Source organism: Molothrus ater, chromosome 3, assembly GCF_012460135.2.
Source record: "Molothrus ater isolate BHLD 08-10-18 breed brown headed cowbird chromosome 3, BPBGC_Mater_1.1, whole genome shotgun sequence".
NCBI lineage: Eukaryota > Metazoa > Chordata > Aves > Passeriformes > Icteridae > Molothrus > Molothrus ater.
In genome coordinates this window covers 43372212-43398040 of record NC_050480.2, presented here as the reverse complement: position 1 = coordinate 43398040, position 25829 = coordinate 43372212, and the positions used below count along the sequence as shown (strand labels likewise).

General features: G+C 39.0%; 1 protein-coding gene across 1 annotated transcript in view; it reads right to left on the bottom strand.

The window, feature by feature from the left end:
* Positions 1-17960: 17960 nt before the first annotated feature.
* The window catches only part of MAP3K21 (mitogen-activated protein kinase kinase kinase 21), a 40967-nt gene continuing 33098 nt past the window's right edge, over positions 17961-25829 (bottom strand). The window contains exons 7-10 of the mRNA XM_036380828.1: positions 25035-25185; positions 23920-24014; positions 21717-22502; positions 17961-21183 (exon numbers count right to left, since the gene is read on the bottom strand). Coding sequence (XP_036236721.1) covers positions 20759-21183; positions 21717-22502; positions 23920-24014; positions 25035-25185 — 1457 coding nt within the window. The 3' untranslated portion in view covers positions 17961-20758. The remainder of the gene's footprint in view (positions 21184-21716; positions 22503-23919; positions 24015-25034; positions 25186-25829) is intronic.

Here is a 25829-nt window from a genome sequence, read left to right as displayed (position 1 = left end):
TTCTTCATGTTAAAATAATACTAGCAAGTTGTGTAGAAAACAAAATCATTTAGAAAATAAAATGCCCCCAGATTTAGTTGGGTTTTTTTTCAATAGAAAAACACTCACAATTTTCATCATGCACCACGGAAGTCAATGAAATATCTGCTCCTTCTTCAAACCCTTTTTAAGGCTAGAGTTTTACTTTGAGCAGGGAAAATCTTGATTTTTCTTCTTGGCCTCATTTAAATTAGCTTTGGGTGGAAGAAGGCACACTTTGTATCATTAGACATGACATACCCATTTTAACAAAATAAAACCATCAATACATGAGTCACCACATTTGCATTAGCTGGTCAGCCTGTTCCATTTAGTAACACTCACTTTCTCCCTGTGGAGCTCCAGCTGGCCTCTGGCAGAGGAGGCTTGGCAAGAACTGTTCTTGGTTTGTTTAGTGCCCGGTCTTTTATCAAGGGAACAGAAGAGATGTCTGGTGAGGACATCTAGACTAACTTGTTTTGGGAATCATCACCTTCAAGCCTCTTTGTAAAAAGTGGTGATTCTTTAAAGCTGTTAGGTAGTCAGTAAAAAAACACCATGTCTGAAATAATTCTATAGGAAACATTTTAGAAGATAGCAATAAACATACTGTAACTTAACACAACTTTGCTCACAGCAAAGATAATCCAAATCTCATGTTCATAAATAACATGTTTCCCATCATGTTGACAGCCACAGAGATAAAGAGAGGCAGAGGAAGGTGCTACAGGACTCTAATGTTCCTGTCAGCCATGGAGTTTAATTTGATCTCTTTATTTATTTGCACCTGAAGAAAATTCAATTCTATGATTTCCTCCCTTGCTCTGAGATGAATAAACTGTGTTTTCCCCAGAGATGACAATCAAATGCTGATCACAGTGACAGCTGCCAGCCCTAGTAGTCCATAAACAAATTAATTCCATTAAGATCTAATGATTTGCCTTTGTGAAAATGCACCACTAATATTTGGATTCCATGCATCTCCAGACACAGGCTTTTGAAGCAGTCATGAATATTATTGTGAAGCAGCCAGTAGGAATACCAGTCTCATCTGAACAAAGATTGTTGTCAAAAACAAACATAATGAAACCCCTACAGTATTGATTTTGCTCATTTGACAAGCAAACAGCATTTCTCAGGTAATGAGCATTCCTCCTTCATGTCAGTTTTTTCCTCTTGTCATACCGGTGGTGACAGCCCATCCTTCCACATCTTCCCATGTTAGCTGCCTGCTGCCCTCCAAAGGTCCACATTAAGGAGACTCCAGCCCTGCACTGCCCACTGAATGGCCATAGCTGGAGTTTCATGGTATTTCCAGGTCTCCATCCCTGTGCATCTGACATAGATGCAGGACAAGACAGCTGTGCAGCTGCTGCATGGCATGGGCAGTCCCCACTGTGGCTCCTACAGCCCAGTGCTTGAAGGCAGAGGTGGTTCATTCATTTTTCTGGCTGGTTTTATGGCCACATAGCTAAACAAATATAAAAATGCTGTGCTGTTGCTCTTATCCAGCTGCTTTTGACTTTGCATCATCTTTTAGCTTCTGCAGCATTGCAGCTCTTTATTTTGAAAATGCATGGTGGAGGTGGACTGTAGAATGGCCTGAACTTCCTGATGGTCATGGAAAGCAAGGAAGGACTGCTTTGTTATATTCAGAGTATCAAATTATGGAAAACCTAGTGATGGTATGAAGTACTAAGGTCTGAACAACAGGCCCTGAGGAAAAGCTGATCTCTAGGTGAACCTTCCAACCACATGTTATATATCTACATTCACTCATTGACAAAGTATTGTTATATGTGTTCATTTATTGGCAAAACATGTATTTACCACTCCATATCTAGAAACCAGATAAGGCTGGTTATTAGGAGAGTACTGAATCAAAGACAAGTCCCTTGGCTTCTCCTTGAGCCCTGGCCAGGGTTTGCAATAATGCCAACAGAAGAATGAAATTAGAAATTATGTCAGCTTGTTTGTTTTACAGCATAAAAGATGAGCAACTATCACAGCAAATGGGGGAGCCTTGTGTCCTGCCAGGTGGATGCACCATAGGATTTCCCAGTTACTGGGTTTGCTTCTCCAGTCCTTTGCTGTGACAGCTTCCCCCCCACAGCTGATGTGCAGATTTGGATGATGCTAAAGTATCAGGACAACTGGTGATGCACCTTTCTTAATCATTATAGGCATTCTTTTGTAGCAATTATTAGGTGCATTGCTTAGCTTATCCTTTTGTGATTGTTTGCAATTTTACATTATAGTAAATGATGCTATTCCTTAGGCTGGTGTCTGGGTCTGTGTCTCTGACCCTACCCACTGGCAAAACATGGTATCAGACTTCAGTTCTTCACTCATTAGACAGGGATACATGTTTATATATCTTAAAATTTCCAGAATATTGTGGAGACCAAAAGAACAGCTGGGTTCAGAGAAGAGACTGGCAAGTTTTGGACTGAAAAAAAATCCACTAACCTTTTCCCTCACTTTGCTCTCCTTGAGAAATGTTTTGTCTTTTATCAGGGACAAAAAGAGACAGACTATTCTGCAAATCCCCAGTAAGTGCTCCATCAAACCTTCACTTTTGCTGCAGCTAATTATCTCACTCCAGCAGAGAGTTCTTATCAGAGACTGTGCATTTCTCTGCAAACAGGGAAAATAACATGCTGCTCTTCCTCTGTGTGTCTCCGACAGCTCCAGCTATGAGTATCTCACTGTATTCACAGAGAATATCAGTAGTGGTGGAAGTAGGAAGAAAAAAGTCCTTAGAGAAAAAAAATCCAAAGTGTTTCATCAACAAAACCATGTAAGACTTACACAATAAATATTTTTCACTTTTTTTATTGTGCATATTAATTTCTCAGATTAAGACTGTGCTGTGATGCCATGTAAATCTATTACACCACACTCAAGAAAACCACACTACAGGGCTTCAACATTTCAACAGAGCAGTCCCTGAGGAATGCCCGAAAGAAATCCCTTCCTTAAAATTATTTTCTTCTTCCAGTACATCTTCAATAATCATAGCACTCAAACATTTCCAAGCCCTTCCAAAAAATGCTGTTGAAGATTAATTTTTAATTAGCTTTCTTAAAGGCTTCCCTATTACAACACATAAAGTGCTGTAACTTACAAAGAAGCTTGGTAGACAAGCTGTATTTCTTTTTATAGGCTGCAACTTATGCAGTTAATTAAATGCTCCTGAACTCATTCTGCTCATTGTAGAGCTCTGTAACCTATTAAAGCATTTTCCTCTGCTGCACACACACTGCACTCATATAACTATTCTGCACATCACTGGCTTTTAACTAAACGGTACAAGAATTATTTTTACACTCATCAGGATTGGGAAGGTGAACAGCTTCTGCACACTGAGATCATGAAAAGGCCACGTCTGATTTCTCACTTGCCTTCCCACAGCAGTAGGGACAGCCAGAAGTGACCTGAAGGGTGGGGCTGTGGCCAGGGGGCAGCAGGGAGGGGACACCTGGGCCAGGGGAACAGCAGGAGGAGTGGGGCTCAAGTAGCGTGGAGTGACTCATCCCTGCAACAGGAGCATCCCTGCAACAGGCACATCCCTGCAACAGGAGCATCCTGCAACAGGCACATCCCTGCAACAGGCACATCCCTGCAACAGGAGCATCCCTGCAACAAGAGCATCCCTGCAACAGGAGCATCCTGCAACAGGCACATCCCTGCAACTGGCACATCCCTGCAATGAGAGCATCCCTGCAACTGGCACATCCCTGCAACAGGAGCATCCTGCAAAAGAAGCATCCCTGCAACAGAAGCATCCCTGCAACTGGCACATCCCTGCATCAAGAGCATCCCTGCAACAGGGGCATCCCTGCAACAGAAGCATCCCTGCAACTGGCACATCCCTGCAACAGGCACATCCCTGCATCAAGAGCATCCCTGCAACTGGCACATCCCTGCAATGAGAGCATCCCTGCAACAGGGGCATCCCTGCAACAGGGGCATCCCTGCCCACCCAGTGGGCCGGTGCCAGCAGCACCACGGCTGCTGCAGAAAGAAGCTCGGAAATACTCCCAAAAGAAAAGGAATTGCTGCAAGTGCAGTGATGGAAAAGCCCTCTTGATGTTTCACTGCAGTGTGTTTGTGTCTACGTTCAGTCAGATGTGACAGAGTCCTTAGCTGGGTATCACAGATTCACGGTGGGAGCAGGTGGCTGAAGGGATAAGCTTTCTTATGGGAAAGGTTGCCAGGCTGTTGGCTCCTTCGGCAGAGAATGACAACACTCAATGAGGAGCACCTGTGATAAAGGAAACTGAAAAATGGAGCTAGGACACAGCAAACTTCAGAAGATACCTCACAAAGCCAATTGCTTGGAATTGGGATATAAAAATGCATGGAAAACATGGGAGAGTGACTGTCTCCAGCATTTGGAAAATAATGGAAGGAAATTAAAAACTTTTTACATTTTGGAACCATCTGCAGTGAGGACCATCCAGGAAATGCTGTAATTCTGTACAGCAGGAGGCAGCACAGGTGGCAGGGCAGACTTCTATGAGGGGATCCTGTCTGCAAGAGCTGAAACATCCAAACTAACCCTTTCACAAGAAGCAAATTACATCCAAACATGACCCTTGACCCATGACCCTTGATTTCGAACTGAGAAAACAAAACACAGCTAAGAGTCTGTAAAATCTGGTAATTAAGAGCTAGATCTTATCTATTTTTTAAGGGTGCTTGGTTCTGGATTTCATTTAGAGAATGCATACAATAAAGGAATAAACAAAATCTATATCTAAAATTAATTCTCAGATATCTTTAATGGGACAGGCAGATTTGTAGTGTTCCACTGCCCAGCTACCAGAAATACCCGTTGTTAATAACTGTGCAAATGTTTTTATGAAGTAGTCTACTGACGGAATTAAAAAACAAACTGAATTTACCAGCTGTAGCAGGGAGAAGTGTCGCAAGCAATTGATGTAAATATTTAAATATTTAGTAATACAATTGCATCCCACTAGCAGGGCATTCTTATCATTATAGTTGAAGCTCAATATTTTAAAATATTTTCTAATAGTTCTGGCCCATTTCCCTAAATAGGGAGAGTTCAGTATGCACTTCCAATATGTCTCATGGGAGCAAATACTGCTACAGAGTACTCTGTGAGTTAAAAGTTCTTCCTGATACGTTTTTTCCACCCCCCTAGAACATGGTACCACACCTTCCTAAAACAGCTTCCTAAAGGAATACAGGCCAAAGTATCTTTTGACAGCATCCTGGGAGGACAAGAGCAGATCAGAATGAAAGGCTACAGAAAGGATTCCACATAGGGGCTCAACAAACAGAGCTGAAATTAAAGAGATAACTTGAAGGTCATCTAAATGAGAAAGACTGAAAACAATACAACAAACACAGAGGCATCCAGGCACAGTGAACTGTGGAGGAACATCCAAGCTGGAATTGTCATCCTCTGCTCATCTCCATGTCCTTATACAGAGAGAAGGAGCAGGAATGTCACCCAAAGAAGGGATTTTCCTGCTTTAAAATCCTTAAAATGAAGCTTTCATCCTTGCATCATACATTTACACCAAAAGACAGAGCAAGTTTTCTACAAACACCTCAGAAGGCAACATAAGGCACAGTATGTGTGCAAGAAAATGATGAACTTTGGGTGTGAGCAACATATGCCCCCAGAATTCTTGCTGAAATAAAGTGTTACTGCACACAGGCACATTCAGTGGAGACCAGCTCTGGCAAAAACTGGCAGTGACGCTTCTGCTGCATAGAGAAGGATCACACCTTGATAAAACTGGTCTTTTTCAGCTTTAGCTGTGTGGTTTGTCTGCTCTGTGCAAACTGCAACATTAGCTGCTGATGGCAGACATGCTCCTAAGAGCTCCTGATCAATCTCAAGCTCTCAAGAACCACAGGAAAAACAACATAAGGCATGCAATGTCTGTGTATGAGAATTAACTCGTGAGAAATGACATAGAATGTATTTACAGAAGCAATAATAAAAGATGAGATTGTTGCAGAAAGTAATTAAAACTTATTTGATTGGGTGGCTGTGAAATTTTGGCTATATTATCAAATATATCACCGTGGCTTTCTGTAATTGCTGGCGTGAATTTAAGGGTGAGAGAAAAGTGCTGCCACAGGCACTACAGGCTGACCTGCTTCTAAAAACACAAGAAGGTCACAGTGGTAGGCAAAAACAAAGGAAAAATCATGTCATCTACTGCACTGGCCAGTACTCTACTTTCTCTGTCAACCCATGGAAAACTTCAGCACTGGAAAAAAAAAAAACCCAAGGCTAGGATCATGATCTACATGAAGTACCTGTGTTGTTTTCCTTCTAGAAATGAGGATGCAGAAGAAGAATATTTTTTTTTTCTAATACCTCCACAAAATGAAACAAATGTGAAAGTCTTAGAAAAGGACTGAAAATCACCAACAATCAAAAGAGAGAAAAAAATGAAAAAGAGCCTGTTTATTAAAACCAAGAACAACAGAGGACGAGGCCCCAAGGTAAAAGCTTAAGGACTACACAACAAGCCAGAGTTTTGTGCAACAAGATGTTTCTCTGGACACAAAGTACTGGAGGAAGAAGTCAGGTGTTCGGCACCGGGGGTTTTATAGTCTCCTAAAGGTGCGGGATTGGGGCATTTTCAATCCATTTGTTGATTGCTCCCTTTTCTGGTTGCTGATGATAGCATTAATATAGACCAGGAATGCCCCCCCCGCCCATAAGAGGGGGCATTCCTGGTCTGTATTAATGTCACCATCTCATGAGGTAACTTTCTAGAAAATTCCCTCACTCAGACTTCACCGCCACCCCCCTCTAGTGGGCACACACTCATATTACAGTACTCTTAACTCCATAACTTATCACTTCATAACTTATTACAGAAATCAGGCATAACAATCTATTACATTAATTAACAATTCAGAATAAAATTACATTAATAACAATTCATAACTCCGCCTACGAAAGCCAACTTTATTTATAACATGTCGATAAACACCAACCCCACCCGGCCCACACGTTTTCCCTCCACGTTTCCCAGCCAGGCCGAGTGCCCCGGTGTCGCCGGGCCGGCGTGCACTGGTGACATCTGGTGGCACATCTGGTGGCACATCTGGTGGCACATGCGGGCCGCGGGGCTCCTGAGGGCGCCGTCTGACCTCCTGCCCGAAAAAGAATTTGCTGTCATTCTCTTGAGCTTAACTTCTGCCGCAAACAGCGCAAATTCGAGCCCAAACCTCACGTCTCGCAGCGTTAAGCTCCTCCAGCAACACACTGCAATTTCTTGCTTTCTCTCCTTTTCCGTACCAGGACTTGCTGCTGACAATCTTAAAAAAAGTACAAGCAACCAACTGTATCACAAGCATTCTTAAAATAGAGAAAAATAGTCAGCAACATCGTCAAAAAGCATTTTTATTTTCAGCATGAAGTCATGCTACTTGCAGGTGCTTCCACCTTTTGCAACAGATTTAAGTGAGCCAGGCCTCTTTTGATGAGAAATAGTAAGTGTAAGCTATTAAACTCATCATTTGAATGGGTCCCAGGGCATGTTTTTTGATTTGGCTTTTTCTTTTTTCCTTTAATTTTGGAAATTATTTTGACTTAGCATCTGAGGAAGGAATCCACACAGTTTACTTGCTCTGCTTGTCCTTTGTCTTCTGGTCTCTCCCCACTTGCTTTCTTTCAGAGAAGAGAGACCCCCAACCAAACTGGCAGACTAAAACAAAACAGCCACATGCTGCAAGGAAAAGTGTCTCACTTAGCTTTGACAAGATACATGGAAGGTTGGTAAATGGTTTATAATAATTTCTCAGGATTCAAGTCCCAGCTTCTTTTACATCTACACAGCTCCAGCAAAACTGCCAAGGTTTTCACCTTAATTATTTGTCTCATATTCCCCTCAAAAGCTCAAGCACAGCACTGGAGCTTCAAGGAAACTAGAGATTTTTATGCAGCTACAAAAGCCACCTAAAGGCCCTTTTAAAACTTTTTTGGAGTTGTAAGGCTACCTTTGTAGCAATTCTATGTTTCTTTCATTAATTTTTTTTTATTTTAGAAAAAAAATCTAAAATAGAGACTCCATCTCTTCCTTGAGATGAAGTTTAAAGATATTCTAAATAAGAGCTTCCACACCAATTCATCCCCAGAAGCATTTATGCAACATGCATTTAGGGTCTGGTATCTTACACTTTAGTAAACTTCTCAAAAAAATTACTTATACAGAGGCACTTTGACAAAGCTTAAAAAGGGAATTAAAGCAGCACATCAGGAAAATTTGGCCTCTCCTTCTTCCTGGGGCCTTAGACATACTGCTAAAAAACAAGGTTAGTAGTAATACACATCCACCATGCTGACAGAGCACAGTTCCCTTAGTCATGATCCAGGGAAAGGAGCTGGACTCTTGACCCAGGCTCCAGTGACAGACCCCCAGGTCCCTTGGTCCCTTCCCCAGCACCACCCCATGAGCCATCCCCTTCTGCACAGTGAGCATGTGGCCTTCCAGCTTCTGGTCTGGATTGGCAGGGCTTCACCCCCTCATATGGGATCTCCACCCAGTCAACCTTTGTTTCTCGCTCAGCCAATTTGTTTGCAACCTCCCCACCTCTGTATAATTCCAGGGAAGAGACCTTGAATTAATGCTGCAGAACTTCTCTTCTTTGGTCATCCTTCAACTTCCCCCAAAAAACCACAAGCTTACTAGTTCAGTCAGCTGTGATTGAAGTGAAGGAAGCTCAGATATAGAGCCCCCCAGGTAATCCTATCATACCATACTGAAGAAGCAGGTAGACACCACTGTGTGTTTTAAATGAAAAATGAAAAAAAAAAAATTTTCTCATAGAACTCCAGTGAGTTCTCCTATGCTTGTAATGGAATTCTATCTTCCTTAATTATGCCACTTGCAAATGTGAGTTAATTAATAATTCTGCTGGATTGCTGCATACACATCATCATGCCTATTAATCATGCTCAGTGAAGGAACACTGATTTTCTTTATCTGCTCTTGGTTTTGCTACATCATTGCACGCAATTCTTAAATAGATTACTTTCTTGTCAGGATTTCTACCTGACAGTCCTCCAGTTAATTAACTGGAGCATAAGGTTCAGCTTTCTACAATCCTTACTTTTCCAAGTGCAAAGACAACTTTTTTCCTCAGCTGATGTTGGTGTTCCCAATTTCATCACTGTAAGCAGGAGAGGAATTTGGCAGTGGGCACATTCCGTGATTACTGGAGGCATAAGGAGTCTAAATGGCTTTGAGAATTGAATGGGTTAAAGTTCAGTTTTCCCTCTAATCAGCAGGGGCAAACAGGTCTTGAATATTTATATTTGAATAGAAAGCAAATTTTGTTGCTATACTCACTATAGGTATGGGACAGGGAGGGAGGAGGCAGAAATTGCTTCTAATTGTTGCCTTGGGTACCAAAAGATGATTCTTGCTTTTCTTCGCCACAGCAAACCCCTTGCACTTCCACATCCCAGCAACTGCAGTTGTCATAATTTGGACAGTCTCCAAGGTTCACCAAGTAGAGCAGATTCATCTTGATTTCCCTTTTAATATCTCAGCAAGTTAATCTATTGCATGAAGTACCAGTGGGCAAACTTTGTATCTGTTAGTAGTCGATTTTAAGTTCATGGCTTTGTAAGATATCACTTTTCACTTATTATTTCTCAACCACATGATTCAAATTACATCTGAAAGTTCCTTACAGTAGGTCTTAAGAAAACCAGCATCCTCATCCCTCAAAATGAGCATATCTAGCATACTAAGGAATAACCAACTGAAACATCATTAAATACAGAAAATCTTAGGCTTCCAGAACTCCCTCCAAAGGCATTTATGACATTGTTTAAAATTCTACGACAAACACAAGGGTGAGGGCACAGAGGAACAACAGTAGTTATTGCTGAAATGTAATTGGTTGTACACTGCAATACAATGGCTCAGCTAGCAACTCTCTAAAGTAATTCAGAGAAAAAAGAAGTATCTTTTTGTGTAACCACTACAGAGCTAAATATATGTTGAAGTCTGGCCATGATTTGAGTGCTTGCTTCTAGCCTTAAGACAAGGGTGAGGTTAAGAAATTGTTTTTCAGCATTCTACCCTAAATATGTTCTCTTGAAGTAGATTCCTTTTTGGAATTACACCGTTCCAGGTGAAAAGACTCAGAGCTTTTGCCATCTATCCATTTTAAGCTTTTGTATGATGAACTTGACTTCAAAATACTCCAAAAATAGGAAAATCACTTTTAATGTAAAAACTCCAAGGAGATACACAAAGCTCAGGTAAATACAAGGTTTACCTTTAAGACTCCCCTTCCTGTATAAATAGGCTTATAATTTCTCAGTGATACAAAATTTTTGGGATATGAGAGATGAACCAAGGATAAACTGACTATCAAACACATACTTCGACAAAAACTTGGGCTTTGGCAGTTTTGCTTTTCTTTTGTCAAAAAAGTATTGTGGAAAAGTCCCAACCAGCAATTTAGTCCCTTCTAAATGCAAACAATATATCAATGACACAAAAGTGACTGGCTGTGACTGCCCCACCATTTGTGTACAAACACAGCAGCAGGTTACAGCCACAGTAACACAGTAGGCTGGATGATCAAAAAAGTAAAGGTAAACAAAAGGCTGACTATTAATCAGTAGAGACTTTGTAGAAAAGTCAGCTCCTACAGGTGGTTAGCTTTAAGGGCAGAGAACTGCATTCCTGCTTGTTTAAAGAGCCGAAACTTGGCACAGCACGCTGCTACCGCGCTGTTCTTCCACCAACTGCTTACCTCTGGAATTTGAAGCTGGAGGCTTCAAACTATACATTCTTTCAAGTTTATTGACTTACCTCATATTTATACCCTTAAAGCACAGAGATACTGTGGTGGTAAATGCTGGCAGTAACAGACTCTCTCCCTCTGCAGTGTGCTGCTGCAGGATCTGTGCTTTTGGGAGATGAGATTTACGGTGCAGCTCCAGGCACTCGACTTCCGCAGCTCAGTTGTGAGCCAATGCTTTCTGTACCATTGCCTGAGCCTCCAGAGACCCATTCAGAGCTTGCTCTTCCAGTTCACAGCAGGTACTTATTTCTGCATAGCCTAAATCTAGATGATGGAGTAACACTTCTCCTCCCTCATCCTTAAGCTTCACATTAATTTATTAAATCCCTTCTCCAAGGTAAAGATGGAGCTGTTCCAAGAGATAATGCTTCAGTGAAAAAGGCAAACTTATCCTGACATTTGAGGCAATAAGCTGTAACATAATTCTTTAGGATGTATTTGTACATTTGCTGTCCACTCATTAATGGGGAACAACCAATTAATACAGCTTTGTAAGAGTAGTATTAATCAGAAGTGGTTGAAATAGGATCCTTTCATCCAGATAAAGGAAAATACCTAGTATCCTAGGTATTCATCCTGCACAAATTTAGAGTGGGAGAGAACAATGAGACAGAATTTGTTCTATGAACCAGGAAATCAATGCTAAGCTGTAATAGCTTTGACCAATCATGAGAATCTTGAAAAAAACCCAACCAAAAACAAACACTAAACTTTGTGTAATTATTTCCCTAATGTGGCAGTTACTGGCTAAATCATTGCAACCAGTTGTGACTGGAATTGTTCCTTGCCAAAGTTAAACTTTAACTTGTGAGAAACCTGTGCTGTGAAAGAAAAGTATGTACAGCTGTGGTGTATTCAGTTCCCAAGCTGAGTTAGAGCTCCCCTTTGCACGTGAAGTCAAGGCATTCACTGCTGCAGCTGTTGTTTACTGCTGAAATGTGGTGCCTTTGATCACAGCTCTGAAAGTGCTTTACAAAAAAGGATGAACTCCTTGTGCTCATCTTACAGACCAGTGCCACAGTGTAAGCAAAGAGAAATTCAGTGACTTGTCCAAGATCAAAAGCCAAACTTGCCCTGGAACCAGGGTGTGATGTCCAGTTTGTACTGCCTGCAGCTAAAACTTTCCTGCTGAACTCATTGCACTGAAAACTGCAGAAAAGTAAAGCCATTTTAGAAGATGCTGTTCAATGCTGCATTTTTAAGATGAAATACTAAAACATCACAAAATAATAAGATAGTATTTACTTCATTCAATGGTCAGCAAAAGTTTTCAGAAGCTTAGATCTAACTGGACTTTAAACAATTTGTAGAACTCCTAAAGTACTTGACTTTTACAACCTCAAACATGAGCTAAAACTAGCTGCATCGATTCAATGCAATTACATGGGCAAACTTTTTATAATCTTCCTTGAAATACTACTGTTAATTATTGTTGAAAGTGGCATGGGAAAGGTCACTGAACTGATAACATTTAGATATAGTGGTTTTAACTCTTTGATATTGGACACCTCTGAGGACAAGCCTACCTAGACAAGCTATTGGAAGAGATTTAATGTAGCAAATTGATTTTTTACCCTAGTGAGGATGATTTTATATAAGGATTGAATGGGACAGTTGAGAAAGGCATACAGGAGAATAATAAGGCAACCTGGACATTGGCCTAAAATGAGGACAGATGTATTTGCTTATAAATATGGCAACCATAAAGCAATAAGAGAGAAGAGTGAATTAGACTAGTTTTACAGGGTTGTATAAAAACCACAGTAAAGATGAGGAAGAACCAACAGTCTTAATACACTGAACAAGATTGTAAGTAAATTAGCATAATTTATGAGAAGTATCATGATCAGAATACAAATCATGAAGGCTAAGGGTTATTAAATATGGGGCACTGATGGAAATGTTGCTTTTCTTATCAGAGATTCATATGCTGGCTCAGAAGTCCAAAATACAAGAACTACAGGTTTTGAAGAAAACCTGTGAATTTATCTGAAATGGGGACACTCCTCAATCTCCCTTCCCCAAACCGACAAAACTAGATTTCCGTACCTGAAGGACTTGAATATAGGCTGAGAAATAAATGGGAAAAATAAATTAGAAACTTTGGATCAAGGATATGACTTCAGACAAATTCTCTGTGAGAGAAATGCGATTCAAGGGCAGGACCCAGCACCTGGTGTTGTGGAACTTCATACAATTGGCCTTGGGCCCATTTGTCCAGCCTGTCCAGATCCCTCCACAGTCTTTCTTCCCTCCCATGATCAACACTCACACCCAACCTGTTGCCATCTCTTACACCATGCTGAACCAACACTCTCCAGTTTTGATCCTTTTACTTCCTTTCCAGTGAGAAAAAGCTAAATGGCTTGAATTACAAGAATTAGGTGCTTGTAGTACCTGTATCTCACTGCTTCACATGGTCAGGCCTGAACTGCTATTTTTAAGTAGTTCATTTCACATGAAGGCATTTGTGGACTACAGGATCTCTGGGATTTTTTCAGTGTTAACAGCAAGATAAACTTAAATTGGACTATATGGAAAAGGATGAAATAAAGATGAAACTTCTATACTTGAGCTTCTTTTCAACTGTAACCCAGCCTCATTCTCTCCTGACTTCCACAGGTATTCAAAAAAATTCATTAGGTACCACAAAAATTAACACTTTTCAAAAAAAGTACTACAATCATTTTACACAAAAGCTGGGGTAATTTTCTCTTTTTGAAAAGTACTTGCTGTATGTATATTCATACTATACTTTTACCATAGAATTACCTCCAGTATATCTGTTGGAGCACATATAAGCCAGACCCCCTCTACTTGCCTGACACACAGCATTGCCATTCTTCTTCCTTGCAAACCCTCAAAGTGTGGAAAGGTTTTAAAGTAAAGAGAGAAAACCTGCTCTAGGAGCATATTTACAGCTCCGAGTGTCTCTCTTTGCTTTCAGTATCTACAAGCACATAATATGCAAACACGATGAGTGCCCCTGACTTTCTCTAAGGGATTCAGAACTCTGTTTAAAAAATACAAATTGGTGATAGGCACACTTTTCTTCTAAATATACTGCACAGCTGTGGAAAGAGAACCTCATGGTAGCTCTGCAGGCCTGAAGAATATACATATTCATTCTGTAGAGTTTCCCTAACTTGGTAAAGTGATCAAGCTTGATGACTCTGTACTATGACACTCTTAATATGCTTTAGATAGTATCTGTTCTTTGCATCTTCTAGCTATAGATGGTGACAGTACAGGTTTTCTTCATAATACACCAATAGAATTTCCTTAACCAGAGAACCACCACAGTAAAAACCACCCAAACCTGAAAAGGCACCTAAAAGATATGCTTTTGGTGGGTTAAATTTGAGGTACAATTAATAAGTAAGACAAGGGTATTCCCTTGCTCACAAGTATCTGTCCAACAAGTATTTCTTGTGGGTAAGCTCAGATGTTGGTATCTTAGCCCAGAAGTCAGCCATCAAGCAGCTGCATCACAAATAAGAAGGAATTATTTTGGTGATGAGAATTTGGACTATCAAGAGTGGAGCCACCAATGTCAATAACTTCTGGGGTTCTACGGTGAGAAAAATGAATATTTTGATCAAAGTGTGATAAAGGAGTGATAGAATCACTGTTACTTCTGCCTTAACTATTTCAGATGGCACATGCACTGAAGGAGACACACTCATATCCCTAATAACAGAGTCAAAAAGGCATACAACCATGTGAAGGCCACTTCTGGAACAGCAGTGGATTCCCTCTGGATGAATACCCTGTCCCTGGAAATAGCCTGCAAGATCTCCAGCACTCTCAGGAGCTCAATACAACTTAAGTCACTGGACAATATGTGTCTAGTATGTGTCTTTCCCTTACCTACACTGCTGCCAGATACACCTGATGTTTGATTCACTTGCTTCTTAGCACAACTACCTCTATCGGGCTTGGAAATAAAATCCTCCCAACCACTGACAGTATTTACCAGGCAGAATAAATGGTATCTAGCACAAGGCACAAATGTTACATTTGGTCTGGAAGGCAGCAGAGAGTATAAAGGCTTTGTAAAATATTATTGCCTAATTCCCTCTGCCATAAAAGCGAGTTTAGAAACTTCTGAATTATGCAAGTGATTTGCTAAACAGTGAGCAGAATGAACAGTCCTATTGTTTATCTTCTCCTTTAGCCCAAATTTGCAGACTTCCACCTGCTTTCATAAGGACTGGCAAGCCCTCAGATGACTAGTCCATTCATGGTGACTGCTGTTACACCAAAGGTCTTATCTAGGTGTATCTGAAGCTGGCGGGAAGAAAACAGCACACGTGCAAATTTTCTGGAATGGGAAGAACTCAGCAGCTACAGTAGAAACGGCTGCCCTGGGCACCTTTCTTTGGAGAAGCACTGGCAGTGTTCTGCTTCTGAGGAGTTCTCAGCTGTGGCCTCTCTGCCTCCCCTTCAGAGACCAGAGTACTCATCAATGTCTTCAGCAGCTGTAAGAGATTGAAGTTGTCAGATCCTGCAACTGCATACTTAATGTGGTGGGAGGAAAGACTGATGTTCTCAGATGTAACACAAATGTTTTTAAAAAGTCCACTTAGCAGTGGTGCAGAGAATGAGACCTCATATTAATGACTGCTCTGAGAAGTAACACCAAATGTGACACCTGACTGAAATTTGACTAGTTTGGTCACCTGGGGTGATTTGGTGACTTTGCTTCTAAAGCAAATTTCAAATATTTTGAACAGATTTGAGCTGCTACATCAAGCAGCACTGAACTCAGGCCATCCTGGTGCCAAATCTCAACTACTGAAGCAATTCATTAAGGCCTAGAGCTGAGAATGGCCATTATGTCTTTACTTTTGAAATAGAAAGAAAAAAAAAAGCATTTGAATAATTGCAATTACCAAAATCACTTAGGAAAAATATTTTAGATTGTATGAATAAAATATAAGATGATTTTAATTATAACTTGCTTAAATGTCAGTGGTGGAGTACCCCAGGGGTTGATACAAGAGCTGATAAGGTTTAACACCTCCATTACCAACCCAGATGCTGGGACAGGGTGTATTCTCAGCAATACACAGACAATTTAAAATAGCAGGAGTGGCTGATGCACCTGATAGTTGTGCTGCCATTCAGAGAGACCTGGACAGGCTGGAAAACTGTGCTCAGATAAATCTCATGGAGCAGAAATGCATTTGGGGAGGAACAAGCCCACACACCAGTACACACTGGGAACCAACCATCTGGGAACTGGCTTTGCAGAAAATGACCTGAGAATCCTGATGGACAAGAAGCTGAACAGAAGCCAGCAATGTGTCCTTACAGCAGACAGCCAACAGTTCTCTGCATTAGTATGGTGCCAGCAGACTGATGGAGGTCATCAGGCCAAACCTGGAGTGCTGGGGACAGTTCTGGGCTCCCCAGTACAAAAAAGATACAGACTTAGTAAAACAAATCCAGTGCAGCACCACAAAGACTGACAAAGGATTTGCACCTGTGGAAAGGCTGAGAGAGCTGGGTCTGGAGAAGAGTCCAGGAGGCTTTTATCACTGTTTATAAATACCTGATAGTGGGGTAAAGAGAGAGGTAGGCTCTTCTCAGCAGTGTCCAGCAACAGGATGAGAGGCAATGGGCACAAACAAAAAAACAAAACAAAAAGCAAACAAGCAAAACCAAAAGCAATCAATGAACAAGAAAAAAACCCCAAAACAACCCAAAAATCCCAATTAACAGGAAATTCAAACTGCATATGAGCAAATGGTTTTACTGTAAGGATGGTCAAACACTGGAAGAGATTGCCCAGAGAAGCTGTGGAGTCTCCATCCATGCAGATACCCAGACCTTCAGTGGACATGGTCTTGGGCAGCCTGCTCTATCAGAGGGACTTAGACTGTTTCATCTCCAGAGGCATTTTCCAACCTAAATGACCCTGTGATTCTGTGAAATAAAAAGTAAAATCCTCCTACCTGTATAGCTCTGTAATTCCATTCTCCAATTTACTAGATGAAAAAGGACTTATTTTGGTTAAAGAAACTATGTTATCAGACTATCTATATGAAGCATGTTGGATTTTTGTTAGCATTGGGATAAATGACTCATATTTGGTTTGTTCAGGAAGAATGCCACTACATCCTGGCAAGGACTCAGGACCTTATTTAGAATACATAATACTACAATCTTAAGCACCACTAACTGCATAAAAAATGTATTAGAGTCTCCTTAGCTCCTCATAGTGCACACACCATAAGGATCTGAATAGTTACATTAAAAAAGAAAGTGGTTGGTTACATTGTGATCTTTTCCATTACCTCACACTGGTACACAAATCTCTGTATTACCATTGTAACTCTGTGTATAAAATAAACTGCCTCTGCAGCTTGGCTTACAATCTGAGCTCCATACTGACACTCACAGGCCACGAAAATATTTGTTATGCAGCCAGTCTCACTATAAGCTGAGTGCAGGCATGTCTTTGGAAGATTTGGCTTGCAACCTTATAAATTCAATATACAATCCAATATATTTCTATTTGAATTTCACTCTATCTTGCCTGTTGTCACTGTGCAAATGGATACTTCCTTTTCCTAACTGAAAAATGGCCTAATGCATCCATGACATGATCAAGGAAGAGTGAAGTTCAGAAAAGGTGTCAAAAATATTATAAGGAAAATACTGGCTTCATTTTCCTAAAAAAACCTCCACAAAGCTAACAAAAAACCTCAAAGTACCAAATCCCCCAAAGAACCAATGGACCCTCCCAACAAAAACCCCACAACAGAAGGATGTTATTACTTACCTGTATTCTTGATGCTGAGTTTATTCATACCCACTACTTTATCTCCTCTAAGACACTCAGCCAACATTGTAAAAGCATCAAAAGAATATTATGATCACATCAAAGGAAAAAAAGAAGCTTATGTTAAATGTTTCTGCACACATCAAGTGCAAGATATTACAGGAATGCTCATGTTACTGTACTGGATTCTTAATCTTAAGAGTAACAATTACATTACAATCTTCCAAGAACAGGCTGCCCATAGTCTATAGCTCCTGGTTATTCACCGGAAAAATCTGTACATGTTAATAAAACATTTTTCAAGAAAATTCAGGTCACTTTGCAATACAGTAGCTACAAAACATTTATTTTTTTAAATAAAAACATTTAAATCATCAGGTTTTGTAAAACAGTATATCAAGTGTTTATCTCAATCTTTGTAGTGTAAGCACCTTCAGTTTTACGCTAAAACAATCAACATAAATTATTATTTGGTCAGGCTATCAACCTACATTGAAATAAATATCCTTTTAACCAAGACAGGTCACTTAATGCATACCAGATTTCTGTACCTTTACAGAAAATTTCTCTGGTGATACGTGAATTACAGACTGAAACCATGATTGAAAAAATTATTTTTTCTTTTTAATTACAGTGAAAACTGGCCTACAATTTTAAACTATAAAGACAATTATAAAGCACTACAGACTATAGCTTAAAAAAACTGCATCGCATCAGAGAAATATTTGAGATGGCTTTCCTAAACTGTCTCAGAATAAGAGATGGAATACAAACTCCTAAATTACTTAGAATGCACTGGGCTGGCCATATCATATGTCCCAATCTTATGGGAAATTGTTCATTGAACAGGAATAGAAATCTGTTTAATTACAAGAGAGATAGGTCACTAATAAATGAAAACAATATAGCTCAAAGAGCTCTTTATGCTGATACTATTGATTACAAAACACAGGGTGCAAAATTCAACACTTGAAATTATATAAACCTTAAAAATACAGAACTTAACAGAAGTTTACAAGTCAAAATAGTTCAGCACCTGAGATTTTCCTGCAGAAAGCCAAATAGAGATACTTTCTTCAGAGACATGTAATACAATCAGCTCCTTTTCTCTCAGTATTACACACAGGAATAATTGATCAAGAAAGAGTTGAAATATACATAATGCTCAAAAATTCTAATTAAGCCTTGAAGGTAGATGTGCTGTTAATCTATACTTAATATTTGATAAATGACTTTATTTTACAAAAACATTTTGTATTAAAACTGGAACAGACAATCTATTAAAATGTTCTGATGAAATTATAGTTGAAACAGAAGACAAAGAACAGTATGTGACTTGAATCATGTTGACAGAAAACTAGGAATACAGCAACAGAAACAGGTTTGAAGAAGATGCAGTAACAATCTGCTATGCAAACATTTAGATTTACAGACAACTAGCGGTTCTGTCTTTACTTTTGGTAAACTAATACTTTAAGGAAATTATTTTCTGTTTTCATTTCGAGGTGGGAAGTCACATTTTCTGGGTTCTGCTCTGTTTGATAAAGACTTCATGATTTCATTTGTATAATTGTATGTCATCTTCAAGGTGGACACTGCAGTGCATACAGTCTTAGAACAGAAACTTTCTTTTTTAATCCCTTGGATTTGAAACTTTAAGCAACTGTGTCTTCTATCTAAACTCCCAGAACCCAGAGCAAAGAGAAGAAAAGATTTAAACACAATTCTTAACAAAACAGCATTCGGATGGGAACACAGTATTTTTAATCTAACATTATCTAATTTTATTTATGAAAACTATTCAAATGTCAAATGAGCTGCGAAATTAAGACTTCAAATACTGGAATATGAGGGATGTTCCTTTAATTCTAAAAAATGCTTTCATCAGGGAAAGTATACTGTACATTTGGTTTTATTTAATCATTCACTTAATGATACTGTAAAAAATTAAACTACCAGTGTTGTCAAAGCTAAATGTTCCTCCCCCCACAATTAACTATTGGCAATTTTCTGGAAACTTTCTATCACTGAAAACCAGTCAAGCACATCTCTTTCTGTCCTTTGATTCCTAAATTTGAGTAATCAGGCACTCAGTAGTACCTTAGGAAGAAAAGCTACAGAGATTATACTGAAAAATTTCATATTAAAATATAGCAGTTTTAAAGTTAAGTGCAAAAAAAATGCACCATTGGCTCACTTAAAACCAATTATCCTTAAAACCCACCAACTTCTTCAATACAAGGTGCAGCAGAGTTTAAAAAACAAGAAGGGGGACAAACCCCTTCACCACAAACAAAAAATTCCAACTTAAGAATATTGCTTTCAGTGCAAACACTGTAGTCTTCAAAAGGTTAAGAGTACAAATATTTACGTTCCAGTGTATCCTTACCTACAAGGAATGTTGTTTCACATTACAAAGTATGTCAAATACCTTTACTCCAACAGCAATACTGAAGTTTACCCTCTCAAATCGATATGGTGGCTGAAACTGAAATGTTTATACAAGCAGTGTAACTTTCTGGAGAAACTAAGAAAGTTCTCACAATAACCAAGGGCAAAAACTACAAATTCAGCTCCTGGTTCTTAACCAATTTCCGTATCAAATGCCTGCAAGCAACCACTTCCTTTATGAGGAGTGAACAGAGCCTCCTGTACCTGCACCTCAAACCCCCTGTCCCTCTCCCTGAACCTACAAGCCACAGAGGCAAGCTGCAGACCACCACTTCTTAGGCGAAACTCTTCTTGACAGAACACAACCTTGCTTTATATGGCATTCGTTCTTTTAATGTGCGAAAATTCAATTTCTAGCAAAACCTCTCAAACCTAAAGAAAACTTCTGTGACACGGCAGAGGGAGGTGGGCATTTTATTTCAATCATTCAAAATATACTTACGAAGTTCACTTAGAACATGATTTTGCAGCATTGTGCTTTTAGAGTTACTAGCTGGGATTCCAAGGAACATTTGAAAAAGGCACCTACTACACTTAATTAGCTGCCCATTTTAATAATTTTGGTACTATTTGTCACAGTACATCAGAAAACAGCAGCACAAAGTGTTAGACAGACAAGAATTTTATATTTGTTCCCCTTTATGAAGCAAACATTTTTAAAATGAAAGGCACTCAGGACAGAAACTCTCTCTCCAGTTCATATATAGATGGCCGACAAGTTTTGCTCTTCATTCTGCATAAAGGCACAGTGCAGTCTCTGTTTTGACCTTCCACGTCAATATCAAGTAATGAGGGCATGTGGCAGTTAGTTCTTTCCTCAGTATCTGGCAAGAAGTTAACATCTGGATGTACATTGCCCTCTGAACATTCAGAGTCTTTAGAGTTTGGTTTAATAATACGTGGAATAATCTGCCATGCATCAATTTTACTTCTTAGAGAAGAAGGTCTAGGCCTTGAGATAGTATTGACAGCACTTTGCTTTTCATTTGAAACACCACTGTGATTGCTTCTTTGTTGAAAAGATGGGGAGGGCAGAGTTCCAGGAACTGACAGGACCGGGAGTCTGGAGACATCATTGGTTGAAGGAACTCCATTAGCTAGGGGAAAGAAAGCCCAAACAAAGAAATGCAAATTTAAATGACGTGACTTCTTAAATTCCTTGCCATTTGTAAAACTGGGTTGCCATAAACACTAGTGGCTTTTCTTCCACTAGTGAGGTTTGTACTTTGTAGAGAATCTCCTAAGACAAGACCAGAGGTGCTCTTGTCAAACGTGTTTGCATCTAGACTCACTGCAACTAGCAATCACAATTTATTTTTTCTTGCTACAAAAGAGATGTAGACAAAAAGCACTAACCCCCCCAATAACTGGATGAATATTCATATTGGAATAAAGTCCCATGAACTTCTCCAGTTATTCTGAAAAATCACACATATACAGAGTATCATGAAGAATATCACATTTAAGCCACCCTAGAATATCAGTATTGAAATTTAGAACTTCTTTTCAAAAACTCATTGATCACGAGCTTATCCATTTCAATGTAAACCAGATTTAAAGACATTATTTTATGCTTAAATTTTTATCATCAGCTCAACCTAAAGATTCTTGAAAGTTCTTAATTACCTACCTGTGGTCTGAAAATGGCTCCCATCTGATAAGGTTCGTCTGTGACCAAATATACTTAACTTTGTGGAGGAATCTTTTGGCACAATTTGAAGCTCTTGTTTCAGACCAAGACTAAAAGGCTGATTTTTCAATTGTGTCGAAACTGTGTTAGGAGCCAGCTGTATCCTTTGTTCCTTCTTACTTTCAGAAGTTTGGGATGAAAAGTTGTCCATGGAACTACATTGACCACAATCATCAAGAACAGTGCTTACAAAAGCATCTTCACTATCAGGTTGAAGCAGGCATTTAGTAGAAATGGAGGGCATAGAGAGGAGATTCACAGTATCTGAGGCTGGATTTAGGGATGGAACACCTGTTTCCTCTTTCTTGTACTGCAGTCGTGTAGGACTGGCACTCCTGCGGAATTTTGAAGCACGCTGAAATATTCCATCACGCTTCTTCCTCTCATCTTTAGGCAAGAGTTCATCTGGACCCTGTGATTTGTTCAGCTCTCTGATATCTAAGCCCAGAGCAACGGATGCAAGGAGGACAGCACACCCATACAGCACTGAATCAGTCTTCTTTTTGTGCAGTGTCCTGCTCAGACTGTTGGTAGGTGTCATTTGAGGAGTACTGTTTGTAGAACTAGCTGAGGTTCCTTCTTCAAAGCTCTCGTGTTCTACTGTGGTCTCTCCCTGATCATCTTTCCAAAGAGGTAGATTAATATAGGCCTGATTGGGCAACTTAATTGGCTTTGGTCTTTTACTGTCCAAACCTTCAGGGATAAGTTTCTTATCAGTACAGGCACCTGTAAAACATCACAGTATTCTTTAAGATTGCAATTCAACTGTTAAGCTATTGCATATCTGCATATGTATATCATTATTTTCTTTAAAATGCACAAGTATTAACCTTGAAGGATACTGTGCAATCCATTTAGATGCTGTCAGAAGCTCAGACTCACATTTTGAGTTTCAGAAACATGCCTAAACCTTTCAGTGTTTGCAGCACTTTGATAATGCTTTTTAAACAACACAAAAAATATTTCGGTGAATGGATTACAGAGAAGTAATTTACTATACACAAACTGGCAGATAAGATCTGGAATATATTCTTTACAATACTTTCAACTCAGCCGAGTTCAAAAATCCAGTCAATTATTAGAAATTTTTCCAATTAATTAATTAGGTCATGGTGGTCTGGAGTAAAAAGTAAATTTGACATCTTACACCTAATGACAAATAAAAAGGAGGTATTATTTGACTTGCATGTGTTATTCTATCAACAACTGAATGCTAGAGAATAAAGCATTTGAAATTCAAGTATGGGAACTTTGTGTGCAGGGTTATAGTAGTAAGCTAATAAATCTATAAAATTACTGTTTGTGAAGCCTTGACTTACACCCCTACCACTATACATGAAGATTAAAGTGCCTTTTCCAGCAGTATCCAAGCAGCTTACTATTTTCTCTTCCAGATGGCATGAATCTAGCTGCTGGTATGGACACCAAGTTACATCACTGGCTTTTTTCCTGACACTGGTAACCTAATTTTCTCAGATAAGAGAATCCACAGTATAGAAAAAGGGTGTGCAAACTTTAAAATTATTATGAATATTTTGTCATCATGGCCCATTATAGCAATGGTCATAAAAAGCAACATGCAGCTATTATGCTCCTGATCCTAAAGGGATCAAGTATGTTCTTCCTTGTGATTTTACCTGTAAATAGCATCATGTTGTCTAAAAAACTTTAAGATTTGAAATCTATATTTCTGTATTGAAAATTTAGATAACAGGTCTAATTCAAAAAACCAGGGAACTAATATGTGGGAATATATCAGGGCTTACAGGTTTTTAAAAAACTATGCATTTTTGCAACAACAATGTCACCAATGATTATTTAAACGTCACGACAATTACTGATTTAGGTTCTTTTTAAAAGAAACAAAAAGTGGTGACTGCAGACCTCATATACAGAGTAGCCTGCAACTCAAAAACATGGAAAAAATCTCTGTATGGTTCTGTTCACAGACTATGTGTATTTCTTAGTTGCTAATGATGTAAATACAAGACTTTTTTGCAGAGGGAAAACGGTTGGCAGCATGATTTTTCCTGTAATATTCTGCATAATCCTTTAAGGAATTTAAGCAATACAATTTATAACATTGAATGTGATCTTAATACTATTATATGGCTACTTTCACTTTTTCAAAAACAGCTCTTACCTTGGTCCACAAATAGTGAAGCTAGGGGCACACCCTTCTGATTTTTCATTAAAACAGTTGACCAAGGGTTGCTGCCATCTGAAAGGGGTCTTACTCTGCAATAACAATAGTTACTTTGAGATTACAGATACCATGCTCACATAAACTTTGTGAGAAAATTACTTTCTTTTCAAACTATAAACGTGCAGTACATAAATGGAAAACCTTTCCAAAGGTAAAAAGAAGATGGAGTAGCATTGAATCATATGATTATAAAATGTAAACAAGCCTTAATGTCAGGTATTCTTTTTATGATAAAAATTTCATGTCTAAAAAGAAAGCAAATGAAAAATGGGCCTTTGTTACCTATTGAACGCCACAGCTTTGTGATAACCCGTGTGAAACAATAGTTTCATTGTCTCAAAGAAATGATGTGAATATTGGAAGTTTATTAAACTACAGTAACTTTTAAACAAACAAAAATAATATAAAACCAGTTTCAACTGATCATCTGGAACCAACTCCTGACACAGGTAACTGAGGGGATATCCCTACCAAGAAAACTAAAGAAAGGCACTATAAATAATAGTACATACTAGAGAAATAAAGCATTCTCACTATCTCTGGTTTTGAGCCATTGTAAAACATAATCTGTAAGTAAAGCTGTCCAGCTGATTTTCATAACCTTTTCACCCTCTGTTTGTCAGCACAAAGGATGTTGCTGGTGTGAACTGTGCCTGACATATGCCAAATCAGTTAGTTTTACTTAATCATGCTGAAAGTACCCAGTGGGGGCCATGCTTGCAATTCCTCAAAATAATGTGAGGAAGGGCAAAAAAGACGGGCCATGAATGTCTGGTATGCACTGGTAGCTCAGCATCCCAATATGTTCCAAATCTCAAAAAAAAACCCAGAGATAAAGGGTAATAGATAAGAATCAATAAAACTTTAACATAAATAGGTGCTTTATCCTCAAGATTATATGGGGGAGCTACTCATCAGTAATGTAATTTCTGAATTAATTAAAAGGCAAGAATTCTTGCTGTAACTAAACACAGCAGAACTTTTTTCATTCACTACCTATGCTACCAAGAAGGCTTTAGTATTATCAAAATACCAAAATGTAGTAGACATACTTGTCCTTACAATCTGCACGATCCTTTGTTTGAACTGAACTTGGTCCCCATGTACAACCTTTCTTTTTAAAATTTCTCTTCACATCTTCAAACTCTTCTTGGTGATATGTTGTGCTCCTTCCCCAGGTTCTGTTGCTTTCATCTGAAGTTACTGGAGATTGGATTTAAAAACACAAAACCCACACACATAAATACTATCTCTAAACCCAAAATATTTTGACAGAACAGAGTATCTTCTGCACTGCAAAACCCTTTTGACACAGTAACACAGAAGTAGAAGAAAAAATTGTGATTGTTTTTTTCTTTTACTAAAAGCACCACGCAAACTTCACTGATCCAAAAAGAGAAGCAAGAAAGAAAAGTAATTTATGAGCTTACAAGAGACCCAGATCAAAGATAAAGCAGCAAAGCAATCACATTTTCCATGCTTCCCTTAACTGAGAACCTTATATTTTGGTAATTCAGACAAGTGAATTAGACTGAGCACTTAAGTTCAATGAATAAAATACATTCTGTGGACAACTGGTATCAAAAGAAACAAATATTCCAGTTGTGACTATGATTAACATTTTCTTTCTCACTACACCATAACAAATCATATTTTGAGTGTCTAGCCTCCATTAAATGCTTAGTCTGTCACTGTCTCAGCTGATAAATTAAACAGAACCAGCACCTTGGAAACATAACAAAATCTTGCCTTTTTTCATAACCCCACAGGGAAGTTCATATTCACTTGTGATATCTACATCTTGCTGGTACACATACACACTATTTCTTCGGCCATTAGCTGTGTGT